Genomic DNA, 17,969 nt, shown 5'->3' on the forward strand with positions numbered 1-17,969 from the left:
TGTAGTCTAAGTAACACTAGTGTCTTTTGAGACACTATGAGACATTACTATAAAACTGGGAAAGGCAGTACATTACATTTCCACTTCTAGAGGATCACAGTACATATTAGTACCTTTAAAGGATATTAAAAGTCGTGTTTTTAAAACAACATTTATTTAACACTGCTGAATCCACTGGTAAACAGTTTAGGAAATGTTGCCTTAAAGTGCAGAGCTATGGAAGTAAAGGCTGTAAACAAAACGTTCAGAGTTTTTTCTTTTCATGTCAATGCCATATGATAAATTCTAGAGATCTCGTAATTCTTGTTCACATTTACTTTACTAAGGTAAAATAAGGTAAGCAATGTCAATGCTAAGTATCATTCTTAGCATTTCAAAAATGCTATCAATTGGTCGAGGTGAGAGCCCAGTGAATATTAAATTGAGGCTAATCTATCACACCTGTTACTACTACTACTGATACACACGTAATTTCAAACACATGCTCTGAAGACCGAGAGTGGCACCTTTTAATATTTTGTCTTAAAGCTTGACACTGTCACTCCTTTCCCCTATACTTAATAAGTGAATTCCTGTTCCTAAGAATACTACACAAATAAACTCAATTTTTAAAAACTTTTAAAACAGAGGGTAAAAAACACATATTGTCTTAAGAACTACTTAGTCACTGTTTAAAATTACCTGTAGTTTGATTTCAAATACATTTTGAATAAGTTTAGCCAGTACTGTTTCTGGATTGCTAAAGATATCTCCAACTTGTTTGTTCACCCGTTGACAGAGTATTGCTGCATCTTCAAATATATCGTTTCTCAAGTAAGCACCCTAAAGAGTACAGGAATTTTATATAATGAATATATAATTTAAAATGCTTTTTAAAATACAAATTAGGATAAAATAAAATCAAATGAAGTGTACTGTTACGTTACCTCCTGGCACTGCTTTATATAAACATCAACACAATGAGAATAACCCTATGAAGAAGAGAGAAATACACATCACTGTTTTGGTTAAGTTATAACAACAATAACAATGTCAATAAAAGAGGTCTTATATATAACAAAGCTATCTCTATGCCTCAATAAATGGCCAGCAGTAACAGCTACTCTCTGGTTTCTGTATTCCAACGGACACTTAAGGGCAAGCCTTCTCGCTTTTGAATTATTTCATAAAATGTTTGACTAAAAAAAACAATAAATAGAAGGGAGACAAAACGATTTTCTACATCAAACTATATAAAAATTCAGTGATAGTTTTATTATTAATAGTACTAATATTAATAATAAAAAGTATTAATAGTACTAAATATAAGATCCTAAAGACCTAGGATTTAATATCATTTCTGCAGAAACATAAAACATATACATTCAAATTATTCCAAACAATGAAAATTAACACTGTGATACACTAAAACAACAGGGCAAAATCACAGACTGTAATACACCCTGGTGGCTCAGTGGTAAAAATCTGCCTGCCAATGCAGGAGACATGGGTTCAATCCCTGGGTGGGGAAGATCCTCCAGAGAAAGAACAGCAACCCACTCTAATATTCTTGGCCTGGGAAATTCCATGGACAGAGGAGCCTGGCGGGTTATAGTCCATGGGGTCACAAAGAATCACAACTTAGTGACAAAACAACAACATACAGAATTCACATCATCTCTACATTCTTTAAGACTAATCTGCACTTTAAACTTTTTCTATGTACCTTAAAATGAAGTAAAACAGCTGCTACTTCTCTCATTCTGGAGATTTCACCTCTTCTTTGAGCACCAGTAAACTCCTGAATCAACTGGCATTCTAAATCATGGTATTTACCTAAAAACAGAAAGTCATTCAGCTACAATGAGACAAAGTACACAGGTTATTTGTAAGTATATGGTTTCTTTATAAATATAATGACTATGAATCTAGCTTTTTTTTAAAAAGAATTGTAAAAACCATGAGATTACAGGTAGTGGAGCGAAACCCTAAGGTATATAAATCTATGTTTTCAACACACACAAAAAATCTTCCCAACTGGCAAAACAGATCAGCTCTTATAGTCTGACTTCCATTTACAACTATGTGAAAAAACAGCTGGCTGGGAAAAACCTCCTGGATGTCATTTCTGAAAGCAAGAGACAGGAAGAGTAAAGAGACTTTAGAGAAAGAGTAAACATCAAACTCTTTAGATACTAGAGTTAAAATGACTTTACCGTGAACAAAGGCAGATTCAAAACCAAATTACACCTTAAGACAACATATGGTATTTGATTTACTACATTCTTGGGGCTATTACGGTACACTTTTGGCAAAACAGGTGATTTTTGAACTTCAATGAGTTCCTGAGTAGTGACTTAGAGCCTACAAATATAGTGGCTACTCAAGAAATCTGGAATGATCTGCCTGAAATACAATCTACAGAACAAGATTCAAGCTACCATGTAAGGTACTGAAGTGGTACTGAAGTGGTCATATTAGCTTTTTTTTTTTTTTTTAAAAACAGACTGGTATGTATGGATACAAAAACAATGTCTAAGATATGTTGTTAAAAACATAAGGTATCAAGCTATTTGTATAAGATGCCACCAATTTTAAAATACATGGGGACCACAGAAAAAAATTCTACATGTTATATACATGATTTATGTCCTATGCTTATATCAAGATATCCATAGAATACTATGGAAGAATACACAAGAAACAGATAATATTTAATAGCTGTTTCAAGCAAGAGGAATCAAATTCACGGATGGGATGGGAGGATGACATTGTTCCCACTCTCTTCTTTTACGATTTTCTTTCTTTTATAAAAGTAGTTTGCTCACCTATTCAAAACAGTTAAATAAATAGAACCCCACTTACTTGCAATTTTAGATTTAACTTCTGAAAATCTGCAAGATAAAAACCAATGATGAAGTTCATTATTTGTGACAAATATACCATAGTAATGTAAGATATTAATAAAAGGGAGAATGAGGATACATAGGAACTCTCCATACTAAATGTCTTCATAAAGGAAGGGAGGGAGGGGAGGGAGGAAGGGAGGTGAGAGGGAGGGTGTGACCAAGGAAGGAGGGCAAAGACAAGGCCAGAGGGGAGAGAGTACTGACAGGAAGCATGCCATTTAACAAAACTGAAACTGGGCAATTCAGATGGAGTATCTAGTTTTCACTGAGGAAATTCACACTGAATAACCAACTCCCTTTTAAAGAGGGAGGAATTCTGAACAAGACATTAATTAACTGAGCCAATCCCAACAACTGAGTTATTGTCCCTACTCATATTCATTGCCATTTTAAATTCACTTGATATTTGTCTCTTTTCCCTTCTGTTGGGATTTTTTCACATGAAGTTTCATTATTGTCACTTAAAAGAAAATAAACAATAAGTATATAAAATAAGCTATTTTAAACCTGGAAAAATAAAATAGAAGCCATAAAAAGGACCCTGCGTGTTAGGCGCCTAGCATTCAACCTCTGCAAATTCAGAAATTAAAATACCAGTTAAAATATACTAGAACTTTTTCAAATCATAAATATCAAGGGGGAATCACAACATGGAAAATTAACACTGAAAGATCTCATGTAATTAGTTTAAAGTGATAGGTGAGGGGATGGCAAAAAAGATGCCAAAGATAGATAAAGAGGATAATAATTCAAACAGCTATACAAAATTGATACGGGCTTCCCAGGTGGCTCAGTGGTAAAGAATCTGCCTGTCAAGCAGGAGATGTGGGTTTGAATGAACCCTGGGTTGGTAAAATCCCCTGGAGATGAAAATGGTAACTCGCTCCAGTATTTGTGCCTGGGAAATCCCATGGACAGAGGAGCGAGCCTGGCGGGCTATAGTCCTCAGGATCACAGAGAGCCAAACACAACTTAGCAACTGAGCACACAGACAACAAAACTGATATATCAAAGTAATGGTGGATCACAGAGTACAGAATACATGTTAGGTTATATTGATCTCTGTGAGAAAATTAAATTTGATTAGGATGTAAATTCAATTCTAAGGCTTGGGAGACAGGTTAAAACAAAACTATAAGAGAAGTATGTAACTGAGAAGTGGGAGAAGATGAGTATATGTCTGATGTTTGTATGGGTGGGAGAAAACTACCATGTACCCATTGTGAGCCATACATTTTATCCATTTAGGTAAATGGTTTAACTCTGAAATAAAAGCTTTTTTGTGGGTGACATTAAAAATCATTGCTTATGTTGGACAAGCATGAGAGTATCAATAATAGCTAAATGATTATTACTGCTAACTCTTTATGATGACACAAAGTTCAAAGTAAAATAAAATATATTTACGGGTAGGGAATTCACTTTCACTCTATGTTTGGGACATAATGGGCAAACTTTAAGTATAGTAATACATTTACATTCCACCTGTACCTAAGGATCTTCAAGTACCACAAAAGGAATAAGATACATTATCTGTTTTAAGAGAAGATATGTTTTTCCAGATATTTAAATGGGAGAACCACTATTAATAATATTTAATTAAAGAGTCTGACATTCCATGGACTAAAGGAAATCATGAAAGAATTTTCTTCTCACTGAAGTTTCTTTAAGGATGAGACTATTAATACCTGACTTAGCAACGGTCCTAAGGCCTGGCATATAAAACAGGACTTTGTAACCTTAAGGTCCCTAGGAAGGAGCCTTCAGATAGGTTAAATGGTCTAAAAGCCCAATAAATTGTATACAACAGTCTGTTTATCTGAACTTTTTAAAGGCAATTTCACAGCTTTTACCAGCTTTTCAGAGGTGTCCAAGACTCCCAAAAGCTTAAGAACTCTCATCTAGAGGAAAAAGCAACTCAAGAAACCATGTTTAATTTTTCTCCGCCCTTCTACACTGTTATCAAAGTCCAAAAAAAAAGAAAACTCAAAATGTCACTTGTCAATTTCAAAATTCTCCATCAATTTTTTTCCAAAAGAAAAAGGACTGAGATTATTTCAACATATATCATTAAATTTAGTTGCTAAGAGACCACATTTTTTCAATCAACTATTGCATATTGTATCTTTTAAATGCAGTCCTCAGTAAGTTCTTGTTGAATTAATGAGTAAAATAATACAGGTAAAAGTACAATTTTATTCCATACATTACACACCATATAACCAAATTAACTCTTGAGAAATAAACTTGCCTATCAAAAGGTAACTCTTGGGCGATTAGGTGCAACTTCTGAATGATGTCTGCTGCCTCCTTTATCTATTAAAAAATAAAAGCAATAATTTAAAAAAAAACCTTTATATGTATCAAAAATAATTTTGTATTTAAAAATAGTAATATTCTCCTATGTATGTCCACAGACCCTCACCCAAACCATTTTCTTTTAAGATACACAACAAAATCTTGTGAGCAACAGGAATACATCTGGGGTATCACCAATAACGAGTCATTGAAATATAAGCATTTGTCATTATGGTATTTAAATCTTGTGATTTTATAATTTTAAATTTTATAATTTTAAAATTATAATTTTATAATTTTAAATTTTATAATTTTACAATTTTACAGTCCCTTCTCAATGAAGCCTGCAGTTCAAGTCTACTCTGAAAAAATTCAAATAACTGACTGCCGAAAGCGAGTTTAAGTATCTTCTGAGTTTACGAACAGAGAGACAAGATTTATGAAAATAATTTAGACCATACTGGTGCAAACACCCCACTTCAGGCGAACAAAATAACAAGATGCTTGTCATTTAATGAACATATCAAGTTTTAAAACGTGTTAAGATGAAGTCTTCTGAACAGAATACAATACAAAAATGTTTGTACTTATTCAAGCTGTGTAACTAAAGGATTTAGACAAGGGGTCTAAAATTTTTTAAATGCAGAAATTTGTGCTTATTCATACTAATGTATAGAGAGTTATATATGCTAACTTTTGAAAACAAATTTCAAATAAGCATTGAGTTTAATTTTGGCACACCTTTAGTAACTGATTTTATCATTCACTTTCTTTAACACTAAGGAAAAAAAGAAAAAAAGACAGAGACTCCCACAAACGTTGACAGAAGAGCTGAGAACCTTCAAACAGACCTTTCTAAAGTGAGTACTCATGGGAAGTCTGGCAAACAACAGTGGAAAACAAGAGCAGGGCCAAATGATACTGCTGATGCCAAACAAGAGTGAATATAGGTAGCATTTCTGCTTCAGCTACTTCTCTCCTAGTCAGCATGTCACTCCAGACGCTCACTCTAATTCTGCTGCACATGAGCACAGATTAACACTGCAAGATCACTTTTCAACATGCCATTTAGTGGTACTAGCAAGGTCCGCCATTTTCTCCTCACCAATCTCCCTTCAGAAGGAACCTGCCAGGTACATGCTTTATGTTTCCATCAGGAGTTTGTTCTTGTTAAAAGATGGAAGTCCCCATTATGCAGTGTTTGCAAACTTCACTTAATATAGGAAGAAGTACAGCAGAGTAAATAACATATGATTTTATGGAATTACCAAATTATTTTACAAAAACTATTTCACACACAAGTAGTCCTTAAAGTCATCCGTCAGTTAAAATATACTCTAGGCACAGTTTTCAAAACCACAATCTAATAATTGCATATATCTGCTACTGATGTCAGCGTGAGGTGAGAGACCACCCAATGCTAACATATTAAAGATAATCAGAGCCACCAGACATTATCTACATGGAGAACATTAAGCTGTGATTCTAAAAAGAAAAACAACCAACATACTTTGTAAAGATGGAGGTAAAAGGAAATACATACTATGGACATAAAATGTTTTTTTCCCCCCAGAGAAGAAAATTAGAAGATTCTGAAAAGCAAAGATTAAAAAAAAAAAAAAAAACCAGCAAAAATGACTATGGAGCAGGAAGAAAAAGGACTAAGATGTGTTATCTTTTCCCATTCTAATTCCTCCCACAATCACACACCGACATGGGTGATTTTCCTTTTCTTTCCACTAGGAAGGTAGCTGGTACACAGTGCAGAAACTGAAACAGTCAGAAGTTTACCTAATAATTAGCAATCTAGTACCATATATGAGGTTCCTAAGTGTACTTAACTGTGACAGTACCAGGCCAAAAATAATGACTCAACAGTAACCCAAAATCTATGGGAGACATGAGAGAAAAAGAAGACAACTGTGAAAAGAGGACTAAAGTATAAGAAAAAAAGAAACAAGATGAAAGAAAATGAGATATGGGAGAGAGTGAAGCAAAGGAAAGAAAATAAGAGGAATTAGCTTAAACATTGTTAAGTCTGTACTTATTCCTCAAAAATTAGACAGCTAGTGACCAAGTGAATGAAGTAGCAAGGATATGAAGATTTGTTCATCTTTCAATAAGAATCTTAAAAATTAAGAGACAATAGTAACACCATGAACTACACAATTACTTGAGGATAACTAAAATGTTTAAAGTGTAAAGAAGATAATTTCATCATATAAAACATTATAAGCAATACAAATTGGGTTAAAATATGTGTGCAATCACTATCAACATCATCACTATTATATCAAGTTTTAGGGATCTACTCATTTGTAACCTAATATATATACATAACAAGCCTTTCATAACATGTCATAACATGTCATAACATGTCTTGTTATGTCTAGAAAGACATAACAAGATGTCTTTCTAGAATGCCACAATATTCATCATTGAATTCAGTTGAAAGTAAACTTCTTGAAAACCAGGGCCAATGTTATTTGATTCTGCATAGTTTTGGTGGCTCAGACAATAAAGAATCTGTCTGCAATGCACAAGACCTGAGTTCAATCCCTGGGCGGGGAAGATCCCCTGGAGAAGGGAATGGCTGCCCAGTTCAGTATTCTTGCCGGGAAAATTCATGGACAGAGGAGCCTGGTGGGCTACCGTGTATGGGATCACAAAGAGTTGGACATGACTGAGCGATTAACCCTTAGCATGATATGGAGAGTACTAAATACTCAGTGATGTTATTTAGAAATGAAAAAAATAAAAACAGATGGATGTGTGATTGATTGAAACATTCTATACTTAACTACTTTCAACTTGTGCCCCACAAGATCTTCCACACAAAGAAACAATACTTTGCAATAAATAGTAAAATCATTCTTTTTCATTAAAAAAAATATATGTGGCACTAGTGGTAAAGAATCTGCCTGCCCATGCAGGAAATGCAAGAGATGCAGATTTGATTCTTGGGGTGGGAAGATTCCCTGGAGAAGGAAAAGGAAACCCATTTTAGCAGTCTTATCTGGGAAATCCTGTGGACAGAGAAGTCTGGTGGGCTACAGTCCACAGGATAGCAGAAGAGCAGGATACAACTGAGAGCACACACACACACACACACACACACGTGTAATCAGTCAATTTTAAAATATTTACTTTTCTCTAGATTCTAAATGGCTGCCTTGAGCTGCATGAAATAAACAGACCAACTCGCACCAGGTAAAATATCTGCATTTTGTTTATAACAAAGCATAAATATACTCTACAATCCAACAGGTATAATCCAAGGTAACCCAAGGTATAAGACTTGAATTACACACAATTTTATATATATATAAAACAATTTTTAAAATACATATAAGTATCAATATATACTTTTATAATACATTAGAAATATGTATGTTTCATGTAGGAAACAAAACAAAAACATTCAAACAAAACAAAACTGCACCCTGAAAAAGAGTTTGGTGTTCAAGCCCTGTGTGTTTGTGTGTGTGTGAGAACCACATGAATGTATAAAAGTTAGATATTGCCAGTGTTTTACAAGTGTTTAGGTATGATTATGTTCTTGATGTTAATCTTATCAGCTCTACTTTACATTATAAATATAATTCCTGGAACTCATTATTTAAAATACTGTCTTTTCTATAGAGGAATTTTCTCTACACATAAGCATTTCTTTCAAAGATCTCTAAAAATTATAAACTCTATAAACCTATGTATTTCCTACTCACAAAACAATGTGTTTTTTAATTCAAAGTGAACTTCAATACAACTTAGCTTTTAACATTCCACTACCTGAGATGTCCCATGGAGTAAACTTGGAAAATATTCTGGAAGATTGTATTCAACATATTAATAGACAATGTTAATACTATGTCCATATACTATCCATAAGAATGTCTATTTTTTCATGCACTTTTAAATTTTTTCCCCCTTAGGGGAAGAAAAGGAGCTGAATAACCTTCTCCCAAGATTGTAGAGTAACCAATACTATACAACCTTAGACCAGGATTAAGTGACTAGTGCTATGAAAAAGATTAACATGAATAATTAATTCAGATTTTTCAATTCTTTTTGATCTGAACTATGCTTTCATTTTTATAAAAGAACTTTATTCAAGTAACAAAAACTAGAAGCTCTGAATTCCTTGCACAGAAATATACTTCAGTTTGTAGATGATTTAGAGTTATACCACCCCCTCACCCAGGGGAATATGACTATTAAATTCTGTTAATATTAAAAGTCAATTATGAAAAAAAATACTTATTAACATAGTTAACTCAATATTTCTAAACCATACACATCTCATAAACAAAATGCCAGGCAATCCAACTAAAAATCTGAATATAAATTTTGTTGGCAAGTGTATTTTTCAGAATAAAGACTTTTAATAAGTCAACTACTCAGTGATTTGAAGTCTGACTCTGGAAAGCAGCAATTGTTGTTCGTAATTAGAGCATTGTTAGTAATGTTATTATATGCTTTTATCCTTCTGACAGTGCTCACCTTTTCAGAATTTGTAAAAACATCAGATTTCAGTTCTCCATCTAGAAACTCATTGAAGTATTTCATCAGCTTCTGAGCCTCTACTGCCCGTTGTCTGGGTGTGTTTACCCCCTCCAACTGGTCTCCAAGGTGACAGACTTTGGTTGCTACATAGCTGATGTGCTCATCAAGTTCTTGGAAATGTTGGAAGGCAACCTAGGAGAAACATGCATAAGCATAAAATACAATCAGAGAACCCAGATTAACTATTAATACTATTATTATTACCAAGGGAATTTGCATTAGAAGTATTTTGAATCTATTACTTTAACTACTTAAAAATACATTATCTTATGTAAATTACTGAGTTTATTAAATATTTTATAAATATTTAAAGTCTATATATTCTAAAATCTATAAATATTTTTTATACAGGCTTAAGGGAAGGAATCTAAACATATGAAAACTGAGTAGAAATCAGCTTGCTAATCCCTAATACTAAAGAACAAACAACCCCTACAAGGCAGCAATGCTAAACAAGCTCTTCTAACTAGACTTATAAAGGTCAATTAAGTCCCACATCAGGCCCAGAATGTGAAAGAGGTTCAGAGATTCCTGATTAAGTCTAGGGCCTAAGAAGTAAGAATGGCTAAGAAGTTTGGCCTGTGTACCCCAGAATCAGCCTAATGGTCCAGTTTTACTCCAAAATGGATTGAGGAAGAGTTCTGCATCTGCTTTTCCCAGTTACACCGGCATTCTCATTAGGGTATCTGCCTCACGACTTCTGTGAAACTTCCCAGATCAGGTTTCCTCTAGGGAAAAATCTGATCCCGGCAATAGCTGGTCTGGTATTATTATTTCGCTTTATGATTAAATGAGAATGCAAATAGATACCCAAATATCCAAGCTAATCATGACTCCCTAAAAATACTGGTCTGCTGAGGTATCATTCTTAAAAATTTGCGTTGTTAAGAGAGGAAGCAAGGACCACACTGTACTGAATACCATCCCATCCTAAGAAGGGAGTACTCTGACCCCAAACCATCACTCAGTAGCAAACAAGTGCACCAAGAGTGCCTGGTAACAATCCATTAACATTTTATGACATGAGATGGGAGCAGTATAAAGAAACCTCAACAATTACTACTTGACTAAGTTGCCTCAGTTGTGTCCGACTCTGTGCGACCCCATAGACGGCAGCCTACCAGGCTCCTCCATCCATGGGATTTTCCAGGCAAGAATACTGGAGTGGGGTGCCATTGCCTTCTCCGACTATTTGACTAGACTTTTTTAAAAAAAACTTAAAACTGAAAGGATATAAATATATTAAAGTCTGTATATTCATTATTTAATTAATGGTTTACCTGATTGCTTTTCTGGAGTTCTTGTACCTTCCTGGCAAATTCCTTAGCTTCTTTCTGACACTGTTGCTCTAGTTTCTCTACTTTCCTTTGAATCCTTTCATCCATTATCTGGAGCTCCTGAATATGATTTACAAATTCTTCTAATAATCTAACAAAAGAAAATTAGAATATGTATCAATCCATCTATAATTGATCACTCGGAACTGATCAGTTCACTTATAATTGTAAATAAAGCATTAGTGAACATTCCTTGAGGTAGGGATGAACATGTTAATTTTCTCTCTAGCATCATGTTAAAGATTATCTCTGAAAGAAATGAAAGCCTCATAGGGAATCTCCAGATTAACCCCCAGAAATGAAACCAACTTTATAGAAATAGACAAAAGGGTAAAATGTACTATATAAACATAATACTGTGCATTCCGGGGTATGGTGCATTTTTGTTCCCCCCATTTACAACAATACTTAAAACAGCATACTCAACATGTTTTATTGTAGAGGTATAACCAATAATCTCTAATTTATTATTAATTGGAGAAAATATTAAATTCTCATAATGCAATAAAATCCCTTCCCCCATATCACTTAAAAGTCCTTCTCTAAAATAAAAGAAACATAAAAGGAAAAAAAAAAATCTCAAGCTTCTAATGTTTCTTCCTTTTATTGGCCAGTTGTTAACTCCCTTTTCATGAATATTGAAAGGAATTCCAACAGTCGCCTCTATTCCAGTCACAAACTTGTACTAGATTGGGTCTATGAAAAAAAAATTTTACTTCACCTTTTAGGATCAAAAGCTTCAGGTCCCCCTCTAGAGCCTCCTCCCGGGGTTCTCCATACAAGACGTTCAATATACTCATCTGCCACAAAAGGCTCCTAGTTTACAAAATAAATGTTCTTTTAAAAGTTTCACATGTCATAACTTACTACTATTTACAAAAATGAAATAGGTTATACTATGTGAGAACTGAAATTAAACTACTAATTAAATATATCTAATTATTAAAATGTACAGGCTTTTTCTATTCAAAAAGTCTTTAATAAACAAATCATTTAATGAAAATTAGGATATTAAAGAGTTTGATAAGCAGGAACAAACTAATGGAAAAGTGAGCAAAGGAAACAATTTATAGAAGAAATAAAAATGGCCAAGAACTGATTCAAACGAATTCTTTTTAATGGCTGAGTAATATAGCCCATTATACAGAGTGAAGTAAGCCAGAAAGATAAAGACCAATACAGTATACTAACACATATATATGGAATTTAGAAAGATGGTAACGATAACCCTATATGCAAAACAGAAAAAGAGGCACAGATGTACAGAACAGACTTTTGGACTCTGTGGGAGAAGGCAAGGGTGGGATGTTTCGAGAGAACAGCATCAAAACATGTATATTATCTAGGATGAAACAGATCACCAGCCCAGGTTGGATGCATGAGACAAGTGCTCGGGCCTGGTGCACTGGGAAGACCCAGAGGGATCGGGTAGAGAGGGAGGTAGGAGGGGGGATCGGGATGGGGAATACATGTAAATCCATGGCTGATTCATGTCAATGTATGACAAAAACCACTACAATATTGTAAAGTAATTAGCCTCCAACTAATAAAAAATAAATGGGAAAAACAATGGCCAAGAAACATGAAACATAAAGCTTCAATAGTAATCAAATGAGGTCAAGTTATTACTTTTTTTTTTTTTTTGGCCTCACACTGGCAACGTTTTTTCTTTTTCCTTAATTACAATATTTAAATACAATATTTCCTTAATTACAATATGCAATGCAGGAGCAGGTAAGCTGAAATTCACACTCTCACTATTGTTAGAAAAGTTAAAATGTACAATATTTTTGGAGGGCAAGAAGCAACATTTTGGTAACATCAACAGGTCCAGAAATGCTCACACCTGTTTAACCCAGTAATTCTATTTTTAAAATTCTAAGGGAAAAAGAAGATATGAACGCAAAATTTCTGTATTATGTATAATGCTGAAAAGTTACTTACATAAATATAAACAGAATCATTGAAAAGTTATAGTCAATTTATAGGATAAAAATTATGTTCCTATTAAAATCATGTAAAAAAATTTAATGAAATGAGAAAAAATGCTCACATATAATATCTAATATTAAAATAGCAAAACAAAATTTTCTAAACTTTATAGAAAAAAAGAATTAAAAAAAAAGAATATCAGAATAGAAGTCCCAATTAAGAAAATTATCATTCAAATGTTCACCATCAGCTGATAATGTGTTTTTTAGACACATAATATTAACACATGAATTTACATATTTTCCATATTACCCTATTTCATATAAATAGGTATCATATATATTGCCTCACATTTAGCATATAACTTAAACTGATAGCATTTGTTGGTGATTTCAGTTTGAATTCTTGTATCTGTAAAACTTTCCATTCTTAATCATACTTTAAAAACATATTTTCACTGATGAACATTCACTGAACAGTAAAATTTCCACGGCCAAGCAGTCTGTTAGGCTTTGGAATAAAAAGATGTATATAACACAAATGGCACCCTTCAGAAACTTACAGCATGAACAGGGAAAAAGTATAAAGAATACAGTAATAGTATGTGACAAGTAAAATTTAAAATTTGTGCACAAGCTTCAGTACTAACATTGCTGAGGGAGTTGTTAACTCAATAGGTAGTTGAGTGATGGAAACAGGATATTTCTTAATTCAGCAAACGTTTAGTAAACAACTACTCTTGTGTTGAGCACTGTGGCAGGTACTAAGAATACAGATGTGAATTCAATACAGAAGTCTCTGCAAGTTCTCACAGAAATGATCTTCTACTAAGGATATAAACCTTAAACAGTAATTACAGAAATAACTAATCACAATTGTGATAAATGTGGGGGAAAGAAATTCCTGAATGCTCTAAAAACAGCAACAGAGATGAAGGGAAGATGGAAATGAAAGAATACTGGTAAAAAGTGAGTATTGCCAACAGTCTTACTTTCTGAGAGCATGACACTTTAGCTGAGTACAGAGGAAAGAAGAAAAGTCAGCCAGAAAACAATGGAAGTTTTCCAGACCATTAGGGAAAGAGAAGATAGAGCTTAACCCATCAGAGGAAAATGGACTAGATCACAAATACCACATATGGAAGGATGTAGAGAGAAATGACAATTAAAACCCATAGATGATAACCTGTCCTTTTATCATCATCATCATCACATTAGAATTTGAGAGAATGGCTGACGAGTCTGATGTGAGAGGAGGACTGAGAGAATAAGCTTCAGTCAGAACAATAACCATCGGAAAAAGAGGAGGAACACCAACAAGAACAGCTCACATAATCATTTAACATTCACTGTGTGCAGTTAAGACCAGAGGTCCTATTTTATCCCCAGTTTATAATGAAGAAGCTGAGATTTAGAGAGGATACTTACTTGCCCAAGATAACACAAGCTGTATATGGCAGAGCTGAGATTTAAACTGCTGTTTCCACTGCTATATAACACTTAATAGTAACTTTGGGAAACTACAAATAGCTCCTTGTGCCTGAAGTTTAGGTGGTGAGAATAAGAGGTGAAGCTAAAAAGGTGAAAACATGCACATCACTGGTTCCGTCTTTTAAAATTTCTCCTTATATTCATATGGCATCAAAAATACAAGCCAATAATTTTATCAAACAATTGATAAACTGTCGCATGCCTTGTGTACATAAAATCCATGATCAACTTTCAAAATGTACATATTTTAGAAGAAAACCGTATCATTTTTTTATTGTTAATATCAGCTATTGCTAAAAAATAAACATCAAGTAGCAACAACACATAACAATATAAATAGGTTTTTAAAAAAATTTAAAGACTCTTTTTAAAAGATTCTTTTATAGTGGTCAAAATAACTGAAAAATAGCAGCCATCATAATACAGCTCTAGGAAATATAAACATCCAATATGATCAAGGCATGAAAAGCAAACAAGACAGCTAGCTACTTTTAAGAAATTCAGTTCAAACCAGATTTAAAAATGGGCAGAAGAAATGAACAGACATTTTTCCAAAGAAGACATATAGATGGCCAAAAGGCACATGAAAAGATGCTCAACATGGCTAATTTATCATCAAAAAGAACACAAGTAACAAATGATGGCCAGGATGTGAGAAAGGGAACCCTTGTACACTGTTGGTGGGAATAAAAATTGGTGCAGCCACTGTGGAAAACAGTATGGAGATCTCCCAAAAAACAAAAAATAGAACTACCATGTATGTTAGTTGCTCAGTCATGTCCAACTCTTTGCCATCCCATGGACTGTAGCCCACCAGGCTCCCCTGTCCATGGAATTCTCCAGGCAAGAATACTGGAGTGGGTTGCCTTTTCCTTCTCCAGGGGAACTTCCTGACCCAGGGATCGAACCCAGGTCTCCTGCACTGCAGGTAGATTCTTTACCATCTGAGCCACCAGGGAAGCCCAGGACTACCATATGACCTAGAAATTCCATACCTGGGTATATATCTGAAAAAACAACAACAGTAATTTGTGAAGATACATGCACCTCAATGTTGATAGTAGCATTATTTACAATTGCCAAGATATGAAAGCAACATAAGTGTCCATCAAGAGGTGAATTGATAAAGAAGGTGAAGTATATAGATACAATGAAACACTACTGAGCACATAAGAAAGGATGAAATTTTGCCATTTGCAGCCACACAGATGGACTTGAAGGGCATTATGCTGAAAGTGAAATATATCAGACAGAGAAAGACAAATACTGTACAAAATCATTTATAATGGGAATCTAAAAAATACAACAAATTAGTGAATATAACAGAAAAGCAGCAGACTCACAGGTATAGAGAACAAACTAGTCGTTACCAATGGTAGGGAAGAGGACAGTATCAGGGTGGGGTAACGGGAAGTACAAACTATTGGATGTAAAATATGCTACAAGAATGTATTAAACAACATGGGGGATATGCCAATATTTTGGAATAACTGCAAATAAGTAAATAAATTCAGTTTACCCAGGTGCTGACATGATTGATGATTAAATCATAAGGATGAGTTAGATAGTCTGCAAAGTAAATATTCTGACCCTCTAAAATACAATTTACTCATTTAGCAAACATATTTATATAATCATACCTGAGACTACCTCACTTAAGGCAAGAGTTGACATGTGTAACAAATCTTAATTTAAAAGCACAAACTGAGAAACAATGACTCAAAGGAATTTATGCTTAGAGCTACAGAGAACTTTAGAAAGTCTGACAAACACATGAAAGACTTCTAAATAAGACGGTAATGACAGCTAGTTTTTAAAAGTGTTTACTACGTGCCAAATATGTGCCTAGCACTTACAATCTTATTTAATACATACTTAACAAGTCTATGAGGTAGGTTCTATTAATATAGACTAGTTGTATGCCTGAGAAATTGTGATACATGGGGTATATTTAACCCAAGGCCACACTGGTGAGCTACAATCCATGGGGTCACAAGATTTCGTTGGAGGTCTGGGTTCCAACAGACTCAACAAATCATGATGTCAAGCAGATCCAAGAACTATTTATCGTAAGATGGAAGTAGTAACCCCAGGATCAAACATGAACAGAATCAGAAAGCAAACTGCATAAGCAGGTAGCCCATGTTTTTCACTACTATTGCACTAGCATGCTTCCCTTAATTCATATGTATGGCCTTATAGGAATCACTTAAAACCAGATGATAGAAAAGGAAAAAGCATAAGCTTGCTTCATGAAGAGGTGGCTAAGCATGTTGGTGTCAAATAAAAATGAACAGCAACTGCAATCCCAACTTCCCTCAGCAGTGGCCTTAAAACTCGGTGACAGGAAAAATATCCTCCCAAAAGGCAAAGAATGGTCATCCTCATGAGTGGTCAGAAAACTGACCTAGTTAGAATATACATGGACTCATGGATAGTGGCCAAGGACCTAGCTATCAGAGGAAAAAGGACTGGAAAAAAAGACAACAGGGAAATTTGGGGTTGACGCACATGAATGGACACATGAGACTGGGCATGAAGTATGAAGATCTTAGTATCACATGTTAACATCCACAGGGAGACATTTACTATGGAAGAAGAATAAATAGGTAGACAAGATGACTCTGCCACTCATCCCACTTCTGATTTTCCTCCAGGGTAAGAATCCTAAATGGAGTGCTAGAGGAGCTACCTGCCTCCTCCCCCCGCCAATGTATATGAAAACATGGAGCTCAGTGGCACAGGAGTGTTCTGCAGTGAACACAGATGTGTAGTCCAGATATCCCGTCAAGAAGGGTCTTGCTCTAGCCGCTAGCAGTGCTGTCAGCAGAGCATTCACCTGGCAGTATTTTCAGGGATCCTTCAGCTGCACAGAGCTGCTTCACTCAATGTCATACTTTTCCCAATGTTGTCTGTGTGTGCTCAGTTGTGTCCAACTCTTTGTGACCCCATGGACTGTCTCCTCTGTCCAAGGAATTTCCCAGGCAAGAATACTGGGACAGATTGTCATTTCCCACTCCAGGGGATCTTTCCAACAAAGGGATCATACACGGGTCTCTTGTGTCTCCTGCAGTGGCAGGCAGATTCTTTACCACTGTACCACCTGGGAAAGCCAATGTGGTCTCTATCTAATTACTAATTAAGATGGGGATATAAACGCCTGACCACTTCAGCAAATATCAGCGCAACTCTTGAGAGGTAATTTTAGTTTCAGAACTTCCCATAGCAACCATCACCACTGTCGCTGGGTCAGCACTGTACTGCTATTTCTCCTAAGACCCACTTTTGCTTATCTACCCTGTCCTTTCACATATACTCACCCCAAGGGTGGACACAGAACAACAGACGGGTTCCAAATAGGAAAAGGAGTAAGTCAAGGCTATATATTGTCACCCTGCTTTATTAACTTATATGCAGAATACATCATGAGAAACGCTGGGCTGGAAGAAGCACAAGCTCGA

General features: G+C 34.8%; 1 protein-coding gene across 2 annotated transcripts in view; it reads right to left on the bottom strand.

The window, feature by feature from the left end:
- The window catches only part of EXOC5 (exocyst complex component 5), a 53,382-nt gene that overhangs the window by 25,962 nt on the left and 9,451 nt on the right, over nucleotides 1-17,969 (bottom strand). Inside the window, exons 1-9 of one of the 2 annotated variants that reach the window (XM_043472176.1) lie at nucleotides 14,446-14,591; nucleotides 11,808-11,902; nucleotides 11,030-11,177; nucleotides 9,687-9,881; nucleotides 5,140-5,204; nucleotides 2,845-2,873; nucleotides 1,706-1,815; nucleotides 927-971; nucleotides 682-822 (exon numbers count right to left, since the gene is read on the bottom strand). In XM_043472176.1, coding sequence (XP_043328111.1) covers nucleotides 682-822; nucleotides 927-971; nucleotides 1,706-1,815; nucleotides 2,845-2,873; nucleotides 5,140-5,204; nucleotides 9,687-9,881; nucleotides 11,030-11,134 — 690 coding nt within the window. In that variant the 5' untranslated portion in view covers nucleotides 11,135-11,177; nucleotides 11,808-11,902; nucleotides 14,446-14,591. Of the gene's footprint in view, nucleotides 1-681; nucleotides 823-926; nucleotides 972-1,705; nucleotides 1,816-2,844; nucleotides 2,874-5,139; nucleotides 5,205-9,686; nucleotides 9,882-11,029; nucleotides 11,178-11,807; nucleotides 11,903-14,445; nucleotides 14,592-17,969 lie in introns of those variants that run through there. The other variant, XM_043472175.1, reaches the window with a different exon arrangement.

The sequence above is a fragment of the Cervus canadensis genome, chromosome 6 (genome assembly GCF_019320065.1).
Source record: "Cervus canadensis isolate Bull #8, Minnesota chromosome 6, ASM1932006v1, whole genome shotgun sequence".
In the NCBI taxonomy this organism is placed as follows: Eukaryota; Metazoa; Chordata; class Mammalia; order Artiodactyla; family Cervidae; genus Cervus; species Cervus canadensis.